Source organism: Rhagoletis pomonella, unplaced genomic scaffold, assembly GCF_013731165.1.
Source record: "Rhagoletis pomonella isolate Grant_MI unplaced genomic scaffold, Rhpom_1.0 Rhpom_scaffold_00009, whole genome shotgun sequence".
In the NCBI taxonomy this organism is placed as follows: Eukaryota; Metazoa; Arthropoda; class Insecta; order Diptera; family Tephritidae; genus Rhagoletis; species Rhagoletis pomonella.
Genome location: NW_023458563.1, coordinates 12,983,139 through 13,001,949, shown reverse-complemented (window position 1 = coordinate 13,001,949; position 18,811 = coordinate 12,983,139). Strand labels below are relative to the sequence as shown.

Here is an 18,811-nt window from a genome sequence, read left to right as displayed (position 1 = left end):
TACATACATACATACATACATACATACATACATACATACATACATACAAACGGAAAGCAAGTAGACGGTACGCATGCGCAGACAGCGTAGTTGTCTCACTTGCTTTCACACAGAGACTGTGTGAGGAAATTATTTAATCCTGGCGATCCTAATCAGGATAATGAGATAAATTTATTAAAATATTATGTTGTCTCTGATTCTTGATAAGTGTACAAAGCTTGAATTAAATCTGTCCGTTTAAAGTGGGTCAAAATCGAGTCCAAAGGAGTCGGTTACAAACATACATACATACAAACATACCAGTGAAGCTAATAAAAGGGTGTTAAAAAAGAGTCACGCCACTTTGACTCTTCATAACTTCTTTTCTACTGCAAGCACATACTTCTAACGATCTGCATTCGATTCTCCTCTCCAAATACTACCAGTTCATTATAAACTCAAGCATGAGCAATCACCAAGTTTTGCAACGTAAAAATAAAAAACTAACAGGAGAGTCACACTGATATGTGTTAATAAACCAGCGAAAATAATGTGTCTGAATAAAAACTGTCGGGTCATGCGAAAGTTCGAACTAATTGAGAATTGCCCATATCTATACTAATATATATATTTTTTTAGTGTTCGCAAAGCTCGAGAACGGCTGAACCGATTTTTTTGACACTTCAGACACCTGCCGCACGTGTCCCAAGGATGGTTTTAGGCTAAAAAAATTCTATATGTAAAGGGGGCGTGGCATCTCCAATACAAACCGAATTTTTTCATACTCCATATCTCTGGAAGTGTTCATGGTAGAGTTCTGGAACTCCGTATGGAGATATACGAAATCAATCGCATACTCTTGGAGAAAAATTAAGGCTATTGGAAAAGGGGGCGTGGCACCTCCCATACAAACCGAATTTCTCATGCTACATATCACTGAAAGTACTCGTGGTTGAGTTCCAGGCACTTCACGTTCATTAGTTCTGGAACTGGAAAAATTAGAGCTATTGGAAAAGGGGGGCGTGGCACCTCCCATACAAACCAAATTTTTCATACTACCTATCTGGAAGTGTTCATGGCAGAGTTCTGGAACTTTATATGGAGCTATACGAAATCAATCGCATACTCTTGGAGAAAAACTTAAGCAATTGGAAAAGGAGACGTGGTACCTCCAATACAAAACCAATTTTACATGCTGCATATCTCTGGAAGTATCGATGTATATAAAATCAATAGCATACTCTTGGAGAAAAATTGGAGCCGTTGTAAAAAGGGGTGTGGCACCTCCCATACAAACCGAATTTTTCATACTGCATATCTCTGGAAGTGTTTATGGTAGAGTTCTGAAGTTTGGTATGGAGTATAAGAAATAAATTGCATAATCCTGAAGAAAAATTGGAGCTATTGGAAAAGGGGGCGTGGCGCCTCCCATACATACCGAATTTTTCATACTGCATATCTCTGGAAATGTCCATGGTAGAGTATTGGAACTTAGTATGGAGATATATGAAATCAATCGCATACTCATGAAGAAAAATGGGAGCTATTGGAAAAGGGGGGCGTGGCACCTCCCATACAAACCGAATTTTTATACTGCATATCTCTGAAAGTACTCATGGTACAGCAGTGGAATTTCCTACGGAGATATGTATGTACAGCCAATCAAAATTTGGGCTATTTGAAAAGGGGGCGTGATGCCTACAAACGTACCGACTTTTAGCTATGCTTGAATGTATTTGTAATTCTTCTGTAGGTGTGTTTGTGAGTGAAATCCTCCTATATGGTTGTACGGATGGTTTAGTTTCCCAATTAAATCCGCCAGTTGGCGCTGTCGTTGAGTTATTACTAAAAATCTTATTTATGATCCGATTTGGGTAATATTTTAAATATGTATTGGTAATGGTAAGAGCAATACTATTGCAAAAACGTGCTGCCAAGTGGCTTTAGAATCGAGTTATTACTAAAAATAGCCAAGTGAGAAAAGGTGCCGTGAAAGTCAGATTAAATCGACCAGTTGCACCATTGAGTATATCGAACTCTGTTGTGTTACGATTGGCCCAATGGATGTGATTTTCCAATATTAATATGCTTTTAAGCTTTTAAGGTATTTCGTCTGAAATAAGTATGTGTATTAGAGTGGTTCAAAACATTTTTTTTTTCGAAATTCATAATCCCTACCTCAAATTATTGTTATTTGTGATAAAATTTGAATTTTGAAAAGCTGCCTTCAGATTCCTAATTAGCAACCCCAGAAACCCCCTGGTAACAAGTTCCTACCCATGACAATGCGTAAATCGTTCAGTATCAACGTTTTAATTTTACTAGTGTCTTTTCGAGAGCGTATTTTCGGGGACTAGGTCCATTCTAACTGTCCAAGACATGTGTGTAGTTAAGGGAACGTTCCCCAATAATGCCAGAGTAATTATATGTAAAACCACATTTTTAGCTGCATTTTAACATGTCAAGAAAATAAAAAAAATTAGAATATCAGTGTGTCTCTTTTTTTTATCACAAATAACAATATACGCTACAATGCATTTCCAAAAATAGTGTTTTTATGAACCACTCTAATATGTATATTGCATTTCTGTAGGACAATGATCCGCACCCATTTTAAAATTGCCACCAACTATACTGTAAAGCTTCCAGGACAGATTCACCATAGAACCGGGTCATTGTTGCCGTCATGGAGTGAAGAGGAAAAAATTATTCAAATTTATTTCGATTTGCGAATAACCGTGCAATGAAATGCTGCACAGTTGGAAAATTTCAAGAACTTCTTCACGCATATAACACTTTCCTTAGGTTATTTAAAGCGGCAAATGACCACCAAACCTTAACCTTAGCAGATGAATGTGCCAATGAAAATCGTAAACGTGAATTGTTGGTGGAAATTGCATTGCAAATCAAATTCAATTAGTATTTTGAGACTCAGTTAAACATATTTGATATGAACCTTAAATAAATAAATTCATTGAAAAAGTATGATTTTTATGAATTAAAAGCACAACTTTAAAAGGACTTCTCCAAACGACCTTATAAAGTACGTCCTACAAAAGCCCTTCGAAAGCGAAAGCAGAAGCTCTTCAATTTGTGCCACTCCATACAAAAAAGAAAGGAGAAAGGAATAACTTTCAGAGAGGCCTTTTGGAAGAGATTTTAGTATATATGACCCCTCAGCCGTGTACCTGTTCCACTTTTTTTTTGGAATTCGCCTGAAGATAAAAAGTAAGATTTTAACAAAATAAACTAAACAGAAAGAAGGTAAACTCATCAGATATTGTTCAACGGGCAAGGAAAAACATTTCGTTATCGATTTTTGATTACAAATAATAGAAACCGTAACCTTTTTACATAGAAAAGATCTGCTGAAACTGAATTGAAATTGAACGTAATAAACTATTTTATACTTCAATTCGACTAATAAGCACTATTTTTACAATTCGATAATGAAATATGTACTTGTAGCGATTCAACAGTATGTGGCAACTTAACTTATAATTATCACTTATGAAAATTAGCAACCCTGAATATTTTAGTATGTAACATAAAAAGCAACCTTAAACTAAGAAGAGGAAATAAAGAAAATTTTCAATTGGCTTTTTGCTAATCATCGGTGAAAAACGTGGTTCTTCTTATTTTAACATAAAATTAGCAAAACCAGCTAAATTGGTGACCCCGACGACTAATTTTCGCAACGCATTATCCTTTCGTAAAAATGGCCGAGAACGAAGTAACACCGTCTCCACATCAAACAACTGCGCCAAGCGATGTCCAGCAAAAACCTTCCAACAGCGACTACCTGCTTAACCAAGAAAGCAATGGTATTTTCGTTAATAAAGTCAGCGTTAAAATACCCCCCATTCTGGGCTGAGCGACCAGAGATTTGGTTCGCGCAAGTAGAAGTCCAGTTTTGCTTTGCTGGAATCTCATCGGACATAACCAAATTTAGCACTGTGATCGCATCCATTGAATCTCACATATTAGCGCAAATTACGGAGGCAGTGCTACAACCACCAGCAGAAGGAAAATACGAAAACTTAAAAAAGTGCATCATCGACCTGTTCAGCGAAAGCGAAGAGAAAAAGATGAAACAACTTTTATCTGAATGCGACCTAGGCTAGGTTATGTTATACAACTTTTACGGGAGCTGAGTGGTCTCGCCCGAGACAGAGTAAGCAACGAGTTTCTCAAATCCCTTTGGCTTCAGCGTTTGCCCCCGCAAACTCGCGCTATCCTTCAGGCATCCACATCTGAACTTTCCGAACTTGCCAAATTAGCTGACAAAATCATGGAAGTCAGCGATCACAACCACGTGGCAATGGCAACGAGGTTAGAAACACAGGGTGAGCCTACAAGTGAATCCAGCCGTATTGAGCGAATAGAGAGGCAGCTCGATCAACTGCAGCGTAAACAATCTACGCCAGCTGCAAAACGGCCTTCTTCAAAATTTACAACGAAAAAATCAGCTCCTGGTGAATTCTGCTGGTTCCATACGTAATCCGCCGCAATGCACAAAAATGTCGCGCCCCTTGCGGTTTCAATTCGAAGTCAAAAAACTAATGGGGAAGTCAGACCGCCTGCTGTCTACGTTCGGCAAACCCGTAAGCAACATTGCACGCATCGCAATCACGGACAGCCACACCAAACTTAAATTCATAATTGACACCGGGGCCGATGTATCCGTTACACCAGTTCGACCAAGTGACAAATGTGGGAAAGCAGTAAACCTTCAATTATACGCAGCGAATGGCACGCCAATCAAAACGTACGGCGAACGACGCATGAGCCTATCCTTAGGTTCGGGAAAAAAACTTTGAGTCGACCTTCATCATAGCAGACGTCTCAGCATACATCATCGGTTTAGACTTTTTACGTAAATTCAATTTACTCGTGGATCCAGTACGCAACATGCTTCACGACCGAACGACGCTTAACGAAGCTAAAGGTCATGCTATCCACGCGAACATATCATCAGTTGTAACTTTCAAGGCGCCAGATAAATACACTAGTCTGCTAGAAGTTCTAAGAGTTAAGTATACTTAACAACGCGACGAAATGCACATCATCGAAAGTAACACACCACATAGTTACAACCGGTCCAGCAGTTTTCGCACGACCTCGCCGTCTCACAGGCGAAAATCTAGATGCAGCAAAGCATGAGTTTCAGTACATGCTAGATCGGGGAATTTGTACGCCGTCGAACAGCAAATGGGCTAGTCCCCAGCACATGATGCGCAAGGCCAATGACGACTGGAGACCGTGTGGGGACTACCGGTCGCTCAACGCTGTAACAACCGCCGACCGATACCCCATACCATTTTTACACGATGTCACGCATATATTGCATGGGAAATCTGTTTTTTCGGTAATAGATTTACAACGTGCTTACAATAAGTTCCCTGTCGAGCCAAAAGATGTTCCTAAAACGGCATTTACGACGCCGTTCGGACTCTTCGAGTTTCACTTCATGACTTTTGGCTTACGAAACGCAAGGCAGACGTTTCAGCGGCACATTCACGACGTGTTGCAAGGAATCGATTTCGCATATATAGACGACATCCTCGTGGCTTCTGCGAATCCAATCGCACACGAAAAACATTTTCGGGAAATTTTCGAACGTTTAAAGAAGAATCATTTGGCCATTAATGCCAGCAAATGCCAATTTGGCAAAACTCAAGTTAACTTCCTCGGCCACGCCATCAGCGCGGAAGGGCTCAGACCCATGGATGTAAAGGTAGAGGCGATTCGCAAGTTTCCGAAACCAACTGTGGCCAAAGATCTGAAACGTTTTCTTGGAATGCTCAATTTTTATCGCCCCATTTTGCCCAACGCTGTGAGCAACCAACGAAATTTGCAAGATTTAATAAAGGGAAACATCAAACACGACAAAATCGTCATAAACTGGAACGAGGAAGCCAACGAAGTATTTACGGCTTGGAAAGATGAACTGGCCAACGCTACTCTCCTGAGTCACATATCCCCGATTGCGCAACCTACTCTAACGACCGATGCCTCGAACAACGCAGTGGGCCCGTAGTTCATCAAATCATCGGTGATGTACACCAGGAGCTCGGATTCGACTCAAAGCGGCTAACGTCAGCGTAAACAAAATATTCAACGCATGATCGGGAGTTGGTTGTGGTCTACCAAGCTATTCAGCATTTTCGCCACATACTAGAAGGTAGGCAATTCGTAATTTACACTGATCATAAATCCTTAATTTACGCCTCCACACAAACCGTAAACGATGCACGTCCTCGAGAGCCCGCCAGCTAGATTTTATTTCCAAATTTTCTACCGACATAAGGCATTTGCCTGGGCATGAATCACGTAACTTTAAAACGATAGTCGCTCAAACGATACTGACAAAACGACCTCGTAAAAACACTGATTTATGCATTTGTGTTGCTGTTACATATTACTGTTACTGTTACTTGAAGCAAAACTAGAATCGAGTTGACAATATCACACAAACGATCAAACAATTTTTGGTTTTCATGAAGCAACACAATCTCGACACGATATCGTTCAGACGATTGTCGTCATACGTGATTCATGCCCTGGTAAAGAGAACGACGTTGCCGACTTATTATCGCGAGTTCAGACGATGGGCGCGCTAGACTTCGATGTCATCGCGAAGGCACAGTGCTCAGACGAGGAACTGAAGGAATATCTCAATTCATCAAATTCATCACTACAGCTGAAGAAAATTACTACACCCAACAGCTCCGCAGTCGTGATCTGCGACGCAAAACAAGCTAGGTTACGGCCGATTGTACCAAGCAGCCTACATCAACAGGTAATCGCAAAATTGCACAGCCTCGCACATCCAGGACGTAAAGCTTCGCCAGAAAAATAAAGTTCAATGCCATACAAAAGCTCCTCTTGGTGATTACAACAAAGCGGATAGCCGATTTGAACATATCCACTTGGATATCATAGGGCCCCTGCCGACATGGAATAATAACCGATACTGTCTTACCTGTGTAGACCGATTTTCTTGGTGGCCAGCCGCGATACCCATCCCGGATTTGTCCGCAGAAACGATTGCACGCGCCTTAATTGAGGGATGGAATGCACATTTCGGCGTACCCGTACAGATCACAACCGACTTAGGTCTGCAGTTCGAGTCGACAGTTTTCGGCGAACTAATGCGTATCATGGGGATACGACACTTTAAAACAACGGCTTATCATCCACAAGCCACTGGTATGATAGAGCGCTGGCATAGAACGCTTAAGGCCGCTATAAAGTGCTACAAAACGAAGGATTGGTGCTCAGTTTTCCCACTTGTCCTACTGGGCTTGCGAACCGCCATCAAACAAGATCTTCGAGCAAGTCCCTCTGATATGCTTTTTAGAACGCAATTACGGGTACCAGGCGAATTTCTTTGTCCTAGCGAAAGTAAGCTAAACGAAACAGAATTCATTAAGCAATTACGGCGGCGCTTTGCTGCTGCTCAGCCAGGAAAAGCAACTCGCCACGGGGCCCAGCTAACATTCGTCCAACCTGAGCTTAAGAACCGCGAATTCGTGTTTGTTCGAGTAGATCGCGTGCGTACAGCATTGGAACAACCATACGAAAGACCATTCCAAGTGCTGAAACGGAACGAGAAATTTTTCAAGCTTGTCAGGAATCAAAAAACTATCACCGTTTCCATTGACCCTCAAGCCCGCTTTTTTGGAAGAAGGAACGCAAACAGTAGCCAAAGTTCCTTCGGCGATAGTCTGCGAAACGCTGCCACCGCGAGTTACGAGGTCAAGGCAGCAACCGCATAAGGTAATATCTCGCGGGGGAGCCCTGTAGCGATTCTACAGTATGTGGCAACTCAACTTATAATTATCACTTATGAAATTTAGCAACCCTGAATATTTTAGTATGTAAGATAAAATGCAACCCTAAACTAAGAAGAGGAAATAAAGATAATGTGATTAATATCTGAAGAATATAAAAACTCCGATCAAACTATAGTACTGATATGGTCAACAGTGGCCGCGTTCGGAGGGAGCTTTGGGGTACGATATAAAAAGTTGTGCATATTAAGACTAAATAATTTCTTACCTTCTACCATATATGTATGTATATATTAATAATTATTCATTAATTATATTAATAATTACTGAAGAATATATAAACTCCGATCAAACAATATTAATGAATGCTTGCAAAAAATAAAATTATTGAAATCAAATGATCAACAGTGAACGCGCTCGGAACACGATATAAAATGTTGTGCATATTAAGACTAAATAATTTTTTACTTTCTACCATATACGTTTATATTTTAATATACTTAATAAGCCTGTTCCAGGTACTTCAGGATTATCAAGTTTTACAGGATTTACCGAAAAAGCTGTTTCCGGCTTATGGAAGGTGGCATACAGGAACAGCTTTCTGTAAAAGCCTGCAAATAGTGAAGTGCCTGGAACAGACTTAATATGATTTATTACTGATGAATATATTAACTATAGTAATGAATGCTTAACAAACAATTATATAAATCAAATAATCAACAGTGAACGTGCTCGGAGTGACTTTTGGAACAATTAAGAAAATTTTTTCAGAAGCGGTAAATGCAACTCTCGGATGTCTACAATGTCTCTGAGTGAAAGTGTCTCCTAAACCTAGCCTTACTAAAGAGAATCATATTTTGTACTTGTACATACTATAACTGCATATCTCAGAAATATTTTTTAATTTAGGACACAATGAATTTAACACCAACATATTCGATCTATGTAGTTTATTTCGCGAAAATGGTTTGTTCAAGTTTTGAAGATACAGTCGTTAAATTATGAATAAATAAATTATGTTGTTGATAAATGGAGAAGGAGTTCTAATTTTAGTAGGATGCTTCCTTGCCACATGAAAGTTGGTGCTTCAATTGAACTAAATATAAAATGTGCCGGAATGGCTAATTGGAGCTTTTCCTTCCAATTTTTAGAAAACTGCAATTAATATATTTAAATATTTTAAAGGTGACCATATATATTAATTGGGGGACTCCATTGGAGGAGTCGTGCTCTAGCTGCCGTAGGCTGCTGTGCAATGAGCTGGGATTTATTTGGGGGGACTCCATTGGAGGAGTCATGCTCTAGCTGCCGTAGGCTGCTGTGGAAATGAGCTGGGGCGACTCCACTGGAGGAGTCATGCTCTAGCTGCCGTAGGCTGCTGTGGAAATGAGCTGGGGCGACTCCACTGGAGGAGTCATGCTCTAGCTGCCGTAGGCTGCCGTGGAAATGAGCTGGGGCGACTCCCCTGGAGGAGTCATGCTCTAGCTGCCGTAGGCTGCTGTGCAATGAGCAGGGATTTATTTGAGGATGCATTCATGCAGAGCCCCAGTGTGGCTTGTAAGCCGGAGCTTACTACCATACCAAAAAGTACTCCGGGAGTGGAGTGGGAGCGATGCTCAAAGCACCGCGTGATAGCCAAGCTAGTTAAGCGTTGACCATCATGATGAGCCAAGCTGGTTTAGCGTTGACCATCGTGATGAGCCAAGCTGTTTTAGCGTTGACCATGCTGAAAATGCCAGCGACTTATCACTTCACTAAGTTCAGCGAAGAGATATTTGAGAATTGCATAAAAAATGCATACCCAATTAAGAACGAGCGAAATACTTTTAAACACAAGTGCGTGTGTGTGTTCGCTGCACTTGGTTTATGCGGGAATGCAATATAAATGCGTGTGGGTGTTCGCTGTTCTTTGTTTATGCGGGAAATGCATAAGTCGCTTAAACATCCTGGCCCCCCTAGACGACTTGATCGTCTAGTGGACTGTATCATAAGCCGCGGGTGATCCGGCTCGAAGGACCATGTATTAAGGGGGGCTCTACTCCTCTTTAGGGTGCTGCGATCCGGGCGTGGAGTGGCGGAGATGGCGTTGCGGTTGAAGGTCGGCGAAGGTTGCGGCGGTGGTGGCTGGATGGTGCGCTGCTACTAGGGTGACGGTGACTGCCTTCTGGCGGCGATGCGGTATTCCCGCGGCGGGGATGCTGGTTTGGCGAGGATGGGGCTGTTGTGCTCCCGTGGGTTGCGGCGGCTTCCGTGCGCAAACTCACGTGGCTTTCAAACGAGGGGAGTGGGCTGGCGCGCTTACCGACACGGATTTGGCGACTCGAAATAAAAAAATACCGAACTTGAACTTTAGGGTACAATTTTATTCAATAATCTTTGTTTTTGATTAACGCAAAGGTATTTTTTCTGGGTTGCGACCGCACACGACAAACTTGAAAAATTTTATATATGTATAATTCTTTGTTGACATTTGTCAACCTATATGTCAGCTGCGCGCGCTGCATTACCAACGCGCGTTGCCAACCACTCAAATTCAATGCAAACTACTTATAAAACTTTTACAATGCAAGTTAGGGTATTCACTAAATACGTTTTACAAGTTGGATAATTGAAGATACTAATAGGTAAATATAAATATGCAAGTTATCAATTTAAACAATTCAATGTCATACATAGTGCACTTTTGCGTTGTGCCAAATTACAATTTTAAGGAATTCAATTTTGTGAAAGGTGCATTCTTGCGTTGTGTTAAACGACATTCTTAACTCGTTTAACTAAATTCTATTTGGGATTTTCGCATGTATTTTATAAATACGGTAGTTATGCATATTCTGCATAGAACGCGAACTCTACTAGCATTGCATATTTTTATATTTTTTAGACTTCCTTTTAACAAATGGCCACAATAGATGGTAGACCGGCGCAATATGGGATTTCTCTTAAACAACTTCGAGAGCTCATGGAGCATCGAGGTAGGGAAGGCGTAGCAAAGCTAAGCGAATTTGGCGGTGTCAATAAATTATGCGACAAGTTGTATACATCACCAAACGAGGGTAAGTTGCTCTTAAGCCTTTAAATCAATCGAAATCAATAATTTCTTTCCATCTGGTTAAACATTTCAAGGTCTACGAGGAACCCGAACTGACATTGAACATAGGCGTGAAACATTTGGTTCTAATGTTATCCCACCGAAACCCCCAAAAACGTTTTTAACATTAGTCTGGGAAGCGCTGCAAGATGTCACTCTAATTATTTTAGAAGTAGCTGCGTTAGTTTCTCTTGGTTTATCATTTTACAAACCCGCCGATGAAGATGCACGTGAGTCATTTTTTTTTAGTTACTATCTCATTTAATTGGATATTATCTGAAATAAATTGAAGCCTTTTTTCACAAATGTGCAACTTTCAATCAATCGTTTTTATATTGCAGCCCTCCTGCAAGAAGAAGAAGACCACCATGGCTGGATAGAAGGCCTAGCGATTTTGATCTCGGTTATTGTTGTAGTATTTGTGACAGCATTCAATGATTATTCGAAAGAACGGCAATTTCGAGGCTTGCAAAATCGTATTGAAGGCGAGCATAAATTTTCGGTTATACGTGGTGGGGAGGTTTGCCAAGTATCTGTTGGTGATATTGTAGTTGGTGATATTGCACAGATAAAGTACGGGGACTTGTTACCAGCGGACGGTATCCTTATTCAAAGTAATGATCTAAAGGTAAGTAATATCGCTGTCGCATTATTTTGCGGTTCTTATTGTTTTTGCATATTATTTAAAGGTTGATGAGTCATCATTAACGGGTGAATCAGATCATGTAAAGAAGGGTGTCGACGTCGATCCTACGGTACTTTCTGGTACACACGTTATGGAGGGTAGCGGAAAAATGATAGTCACGGCTGTTGGTGTAAATTCACAAGCGGGTATCATATTCACACTACTGGGTGCTGCAGTTGACGAACAAGAGGCTGAACTGAAAAAGAGAAAGAAAGGTCAGTACTTTAATATACATACAATAAAGAGTTCATATCTTAATTTTTGTTCGTTTTTAAAGTGTTTACAATTTATCTCTACCCAGAATTTACTAACACACATTTTTTCCAGAGATATTTATAAAAAAGAAGCATTGCGCGTAAACTTTTTAATTTGTTCTCTGCCGTGCTTCTGTATGTGTATGTCACTACCAATTTCTATTGTAGTGTATTTTCGCCAATTTCTGTAGAGGTACAAATTTACTACTGGTTATCCAGGAAAAAAGTATCATTCAAATATTCTTTTTCTCACCGCTTGCAGGACTAAATATTTCCGCGGTAATTTTCGATTATTTCTTAACACAAAATAAGTGATAGCTTGGACATAACTTGACATATCTGGTCTTAATTTCTCTAAAGTTGTTATAACAAAATACATATTCTCCAAATAGTTTTTTGATAATGATACTGTAGTCCTTGTCCAAATGTGAAAATGAGTCGTTCCCGTTACGTAGACCCGATTTGTGGGAACGACTATTAAGTTGCAAAATGGTTCACATGTACCCGGTATTTGGTATATCTTCACAAATCGGAAAACTTTGATGGCCACATCGCCGAATACCTGAATTGTGCGTACTAGGAAGTTTCTTACGCAATAAAGCCATAGCTAACATAATCTATGCTCAATCGGCCTGACTTTATACAGCTGATTTCGGTTGAACGGGCAATCCATAGTGCACACCGCATTGGTATTTGTTTGCTTAGGTGGATGATTACTTCGACCATAGCTTACGTACAATGGGTGATATGCAGTGAGCAAAGATTAATTATTTCGGCAGACTAAGGGTGCGTTCAGAAATGCATCAAGCCAAAGCATCAGTATCTTTTATTTCTAAACTAGAATTGATGGAAATGTCTTATTTACGCAACTAAGTTCCGATTCGGCTTATAACCGTGGTTGTGCATATTTGACATTTCTATCAATTAAAGTTTAGAAATAAAAGAGACTGATGCTTTGGCTTGATGCATTTCTGAACGCACCCTAATTTAATTTTACCGCGCCTTCCAGTTTACATGACAGTGAAGTTTGACAAATGTTAATATATACCCCGTTTAAATACTTTTCATGGCGAAGAAGCCAATAGTTGTGTTTTCATTTCTTCTTTTATAATCGCAAAGTTATTCGATTTGACTGTGTGAAGGTATATATATACATACGTTCATATCTTAGAAGTACATACACTGTTCGTGTACTTATCAAAATAATTGATTACTTAGAACTAGGCTACGTTCCTGCATTGGCACATTAAATCTGGGTTGCTAGTACTATTGATTATTCTTCATAATTATAACTGTTTGAATACACTTTTGTTATCGCATTTTTATTACTTCTACAAATAAGTTGAACCCCTAAATTGTTCTTCATTGAAAATCTTTGCGTGTTTCACTTTAAATCGGTAAATGTTTGTGTAATACGGAATTAAAAATGTATAACTTTGACCAGATATTCTCTTCCTTTTCTTCAGTCACTTTCCGCTCTTTATATTACTTTCATGTTTTATTTTTTTTTATTTTTTTTACATATACTGCTCATACATGTCGCATGATGTGATTTTAATGATACCTCATTGATCTCCTCATCTACCTCCACCACAATGAACCGAACATATTCAAATAAAATTCGCAATCTAAAATAAAATAAACAAATTGGAATTAATGCAAATATGAAAACGAACCGAACAAATTATGCAAAATACAATGTGAAACGAAAACATTACCTTTGATAACGGCATCAATCAATCACTACTGAATATGAAATTGGATGAAAAATGTAAAAACAATGCCAAATTGCTTAAAATGGATTCACGATTCATTGTTCTATTGAGCAGAAGCTAAAAAGGCGAGAAAGCAAGGCAAAGGCTTACCAGGTGAACTTTTAAAGCAATTCTCAAGATACTACTAAAACAAATGTTTTAACTTTCACATGATTATGTAATTGCAATATTAAATATGTTGAGATATTTTGTAGAACAACACAACTTTTTGTGCAAAGGTTTTTTATAAAAGATTTTACATTTGTATCTATACATAAACTTATATTTACTAACATATTACACATAATTGTACACGATACTAATTCCTTTAAGTCTAGTTGACGAACGCTTATAAGCGAAACGGATTACTTGAAAGTTTGTTTGCAATAAAATATAATATTTTCCAATAAGGACGTTGACAGCTTTAGAGTATTAGTATGAACGCAGCCCGCTGTGGTGTAGTGGTTAGAAGTGCGCATTACCATTCCGCGTAACATCAAAAACAAAATAAAGGAAAATTTGTTTCTGATAGCGGTCGCCCTTTGGCAGGCAATGGCAAGCCTCTGAGTGTATTTCTGCCACTCTTTGGTGAATCTTGCGTTAGGACCTTTCCCCGCACCCTTATAAGCTTAGTATCCAACTCTAATCAAAAGCAAGAACTCCATATAAAATGACGAAGAAGAAATGGCAAAGAAATTTCCTTGTGTCAAATATCCTTAAGGCAGTACGCAGCTCTTAAGAAATTTGTAACGCTTTCTACTACGGTTTTCTAAAGTTTTTTTGTGGGAAAAGAGCACAAGGCAATCCATGTAGGATTCTTTTTTATACTTCTATATTCTGATAATATAATATATACTTGAACTGGAACCAATTGCGACCATTTCTTAAGAAGCCTCTTTTTCTTCAGTACAACGAATTTCCATCGTTAGAGCCACCTCATGAATTCAGTCGAAAGTTTATTGCGAAAAACTGGAAGATGATGATGTATAAAATGATTTTTAGACTCATGTTTACAATAATACCCCGAAATGCATTTAACATATTCACATGTATCTCATACTTTGGTAATAGACGGAGAGCTCATGACCAAAAAACCCATCATTCTTCAGATCGATTGAAATGTTTTTGTGAGCTTAACTTGTTAATATATTAATCGAGATCCGCAGGGCTGGCTGCTGAACAGCGGTCTCGACCATGCGTTTTAGCTATTAAAAATGTCAATAAAAACCGATTACTCAACATACTTCAGATGACTTGAAATTTTGATAGAATTTTATTTACACTATATCGAAAATTAACCCAAGGCTGCCTGCCCATTCTTATGGTAATAAAGTACTTCCAGACCATATTGAAAGTACATTGTTGCAAGTATAAGTCAACATGGGGGTGTTCAGTAATGCAGTATAATGCGCATACTGCTTTTGCAGGACCAGCAGAACGTTCAGAAATGCTAATATGGTAGCACTGCAAATGTCGAGCGTTCTAAAACGCCATTTTTCTATCAAGCGTCGCTCATCATTTGCATAAAAAAAAAATTACACTGCCGCTGATTACGCTTGTACCACGTCGGAAGAAAAGTGAGTACAAAACTAATTTTCTGTAATTTTTACAATGAAAATTTGTTGAACGTATAGTCTTGAAACAATCTTATATTATATTTTTATTATTTTCAGCGAAAATCTTAGTACGGCTGAAGTTAAGTTGCTGCTTAGAGTTCGATTAAATATGGAAGACGAATTTGCATCTGGAAGGAGAAAAAAGAGCGTTCTATGGAATAAGGTGGTGGAAGAAGTAAAAAAAATCAACAGAGACATTAACATAGACAGACACATCGCACAAAGAAAATTTTTAAATATGCTGATATCGTATAAACGTATAAAAAGCGCAATAATTCCTCCGGCAGGGAAGCAACATCTTGGCTATATTTTGAAGATTTTGACGAGGTGTATGGTACCAGGCACTCCATCAATCCTCCGCCACAAAATCTGCAAGCGTCGTTGGAGCTACCATCGTCGCCGCCTAGAAGAAGGTAATGTTGAACCACCCAATTCTCCACCGACTTCAAGTCGTAGAGCACCACATCCTCGGAGAAACCCAAACTGCGAAATATTAAAGTTTTTTGAAGAAGAAGCTATTAAAGAGCAAACCCGACATGAAGCAATGGCTGTGGAGAGGGGGAAACTTTCACTGGAGAAAGAGCGAATCCAAGCGTTGCTGGAATTAAAATCAATATTGAACCGATGTCTGCAAAAGTAGATTTTGAATTTATTTTTTATTAGTCATAAGATGAAGCTGTGAAATGTACCTTTTTAACCTTTCTAGATTGAAATCTTTTTTTATTTTTATTATTGAAACCATGTGATGTTAATTTAATATATTTTATTAAATTAAATTAAATGAAAATGAAGTATAAAAAAACGATTTATTCCGTGTTCAGTAAGAAAATTTAGAAAAGTAAACTAATTATATGGAAGTACATAAGTATATATGTTCCATCTAAACATCCAATTACGAAAGGAAACGGATTTTCTCTGCTGTTTTCAAAATTCGTCATGAGAGTTTGCTGATATTCAACAGATGGCCATTTAATTTCGCTTTTCAAATTACAAATGGCTTTGATTGTTTTGATGACCAGAGAGTACGCTGTTCCCCTCGCAATGTTGAAACGATCCGAAAACTGGCGAAAGGTGACCCTGCTATTGCATAGCTTCCATAATGTTACGTATAGACATTTTTCTAATGAATGACCACAGCGGCCAAACCTTGCAGTTACCCAAGTTGGAGACAAAGCGTCTTTCAAAGCCTTAATTAAAATAACTTTGATTACAAAATACTACTTGTGCTAAAACATGTAAAAATTTACATTGAAAGTGGACCAATTCATCCGAAAATGAGAATAAAATATGTCCTCGGGAAAGGCTTTTATTGTTTTAAAAAATGTCTCGTTTTTAGGTATTTTTCGCTTTAGCGATAGCCTTTTAATAAGAAATCTTCTTTTAAACTTTAAAAGTTTTCTTTTTCTTGCATTCAATAAAAAACTATCAGCTCTTGGCTCACAAATATCGTCCACTATTAAACTTAATAACACTTCCATGTTAGTAAAGAAGGTGTTCAAAAATGCAACAAACCTATTTGCAAATTGTCAACAATTCTATCAGCTGCATCAACCATCAAATCTGCAGTGCTGCCAACTCTGCAAATACTGCAAGTCTTAATGCATTACTGAACACACCCCATACATCAGATGCGCTGTCCTTTTAACAGCACATTGGTAATATTAGAAATATATGAAATTTCTACAGCCAGCCCCTTCTGATGGTCTTGAAAGTACTGCCAGCCCATGTTGAAAGTGCATTGTTGCAAGTATAAGTCAACATACTTCAGATGACTTGAAATTTTGATAGAATTGTATTTACAGTGTATATAAAAGGAATTCAAGGTTGCCTGCCTATTCTTATGGTCTTAAATTACTGACAGCATGTTGAAAATGCGTTGTTGCAAGTTCAAGGCACTCTGCACATTAAACGGCTAGTCATAGTAGTGTAATCGTTCCGTCGTACTAAAGTATGAAGCTTTTATACCGAACACATGCATTTCAATGAAGCTCTGTATATTACGATTCATAATCATGTTTTCGCCTAATCATAAAAACTTCATGAGTCGACGCGCCCAACATTGTAAGGCGCTTGCCGTTTTGATATCGGCATTTGTTTACTTTTTTGTGCTCGAAATAAAAATTATTTGTCATTTCAGTAGGAAATAATTGAAAATTAATGATTTTGTGCTAAAATTCGTGCCAACTGTATTAAGCCATAAATGTTTATGCAATATTTTATTGCAGAAATGTTCGCGGAAGTGTATTAGTGAGAAAGACCGGCCAGAAAATGTGTAATGTATGCGCCAGCAGGGCTTACGCAGGGCGCCCAAGTGTGCAGAAGTCGAGTCGTAATGCATTCGTTTTGACATGACAAAACGATTACTCTACTATGATTAGGCGCGTAATGTGCGGAGTGCCTAAGTCAGCAAAATTCAGATGGCTTGAAATTTTGATAGAATTGTATTTAAAGTGTACAGAAAATGGACTGAAAGTTGCCTGCCAATTCGTATGATCGTCAGCCCATGTTGAAAGTGCATTGTTGCAAGTATAACTCAACATACTTCAGATGACTTGAAATTTTGTTTACAGTTTATATAAAAGGAATTCGAGGTTGCCTGCCAATTCTTATGGTATAAGTGATAGAAAACACTTTTATATTATCTCCCTAGTTTGAAAGTTTACTTTGAGAGGACTTTAGCGGCATACAAATTTTCGTTCTTGGTGAGTTCTAAAACAGTCATATAAAAAAAAAAAATTTTATTTCAAAAAATCCTAAATGCTCAGGAGAGGCAAAAAACTGTTGATGCTGCGCAATCGAGCAGAAGTATTTTTCCAGTTGATGAAGAAGTAATTTTGGCGGATTTGGGTATATGGTCTGTGAACTGTTTTATGGAAAAGAAAAAAGTTTGGAAAAATTTTGAGTTGTGCCGGTTTTTGATTTGGGGTGCGATATGTGTCTGTACTGTCAAGTGGTTTCAAGTTTCTTTCTTTGCTTTTGCCATTTTCGCAAATAGAAAACCGAAAAGAAAATGTACCAGAATTGCTTTAGAGTACTTGAATCATGTAAATCGGGTGTAATAAGTTTGAAAAAACTAGTTTTAAAATCTTTTTCAAACCATACTATGGTGTTAGAGATTCTGCGTCGAAGGAAGAATCTATTGATATAAGCCAAATCTTGGGAGATTCTTGTATCGAAGAGAAAAGACACAAAGTTACTGAAAATCGCTATAAAACAATTAGGTAATTCTTCAGGAACTAAACAAAACTAAAAAGTTTATATAAATAACTTCGTTTATGCAATTTAACCCTTAATTAGGCGCATAGGGTCAAGGCCATTTTAAGTTGAAAAAAAAAAAATGTCTTAGAGTACTTGGAGCGTGCTCGCGCTCTTTCTAGCTTCCTAACTCCCCACGGGCTACGTAAATAAGTCACTGGCAGAACATCGGCGTGTACGCATGTGTCGCTACTCTTGTTTGAAGTCCAAAATATGTTATGTTCTTTTAAGTTAACGATAATAGTGTGCTTTAATAATTTTGATAATACACACTTCGTTTTTTATTTTTATTTTGAAAACTCTTTTCGACACTCTTATTGGGGTCATTTGGACCTCATGCTACTAATTGTGCGATTTTCTTTATGCGCCTTTTTATGAAGAGTA

General features: G+C 38.5%; 1 protein-coding gene across 1 annotated transcript in view; it reads left to right on the top strand.

Annotated features, from left to right (window-relative positions):
- LOC118745569 (plasma membrane calcium-transporting ATPase 1-like) overlaps positions 1 to 18,811 on the top strand; it is a gene marked incomplete at its 3' end in the record, with an annotated part of 196,433 nt that overhangs the window by 116,817 nt on the left and 60,805 nt on the right. The window contains 5 exon segments of the mRNA XM_036479055.1: positions 10,657 to 10,828; positions 10,899 to 11,093; positions 11,205 to 11,491; positions 11,553 to 11,763; positions 13,632 to 13,670. Coding sequence (XP_036334948.1) covers positions 10,672 to 10,828; positions 10,899 to 11,093; positions 11,205 to 11,491; positions 11,553 to 11,763; positions 13,632 to 13,670 — 889 coding nt within the window.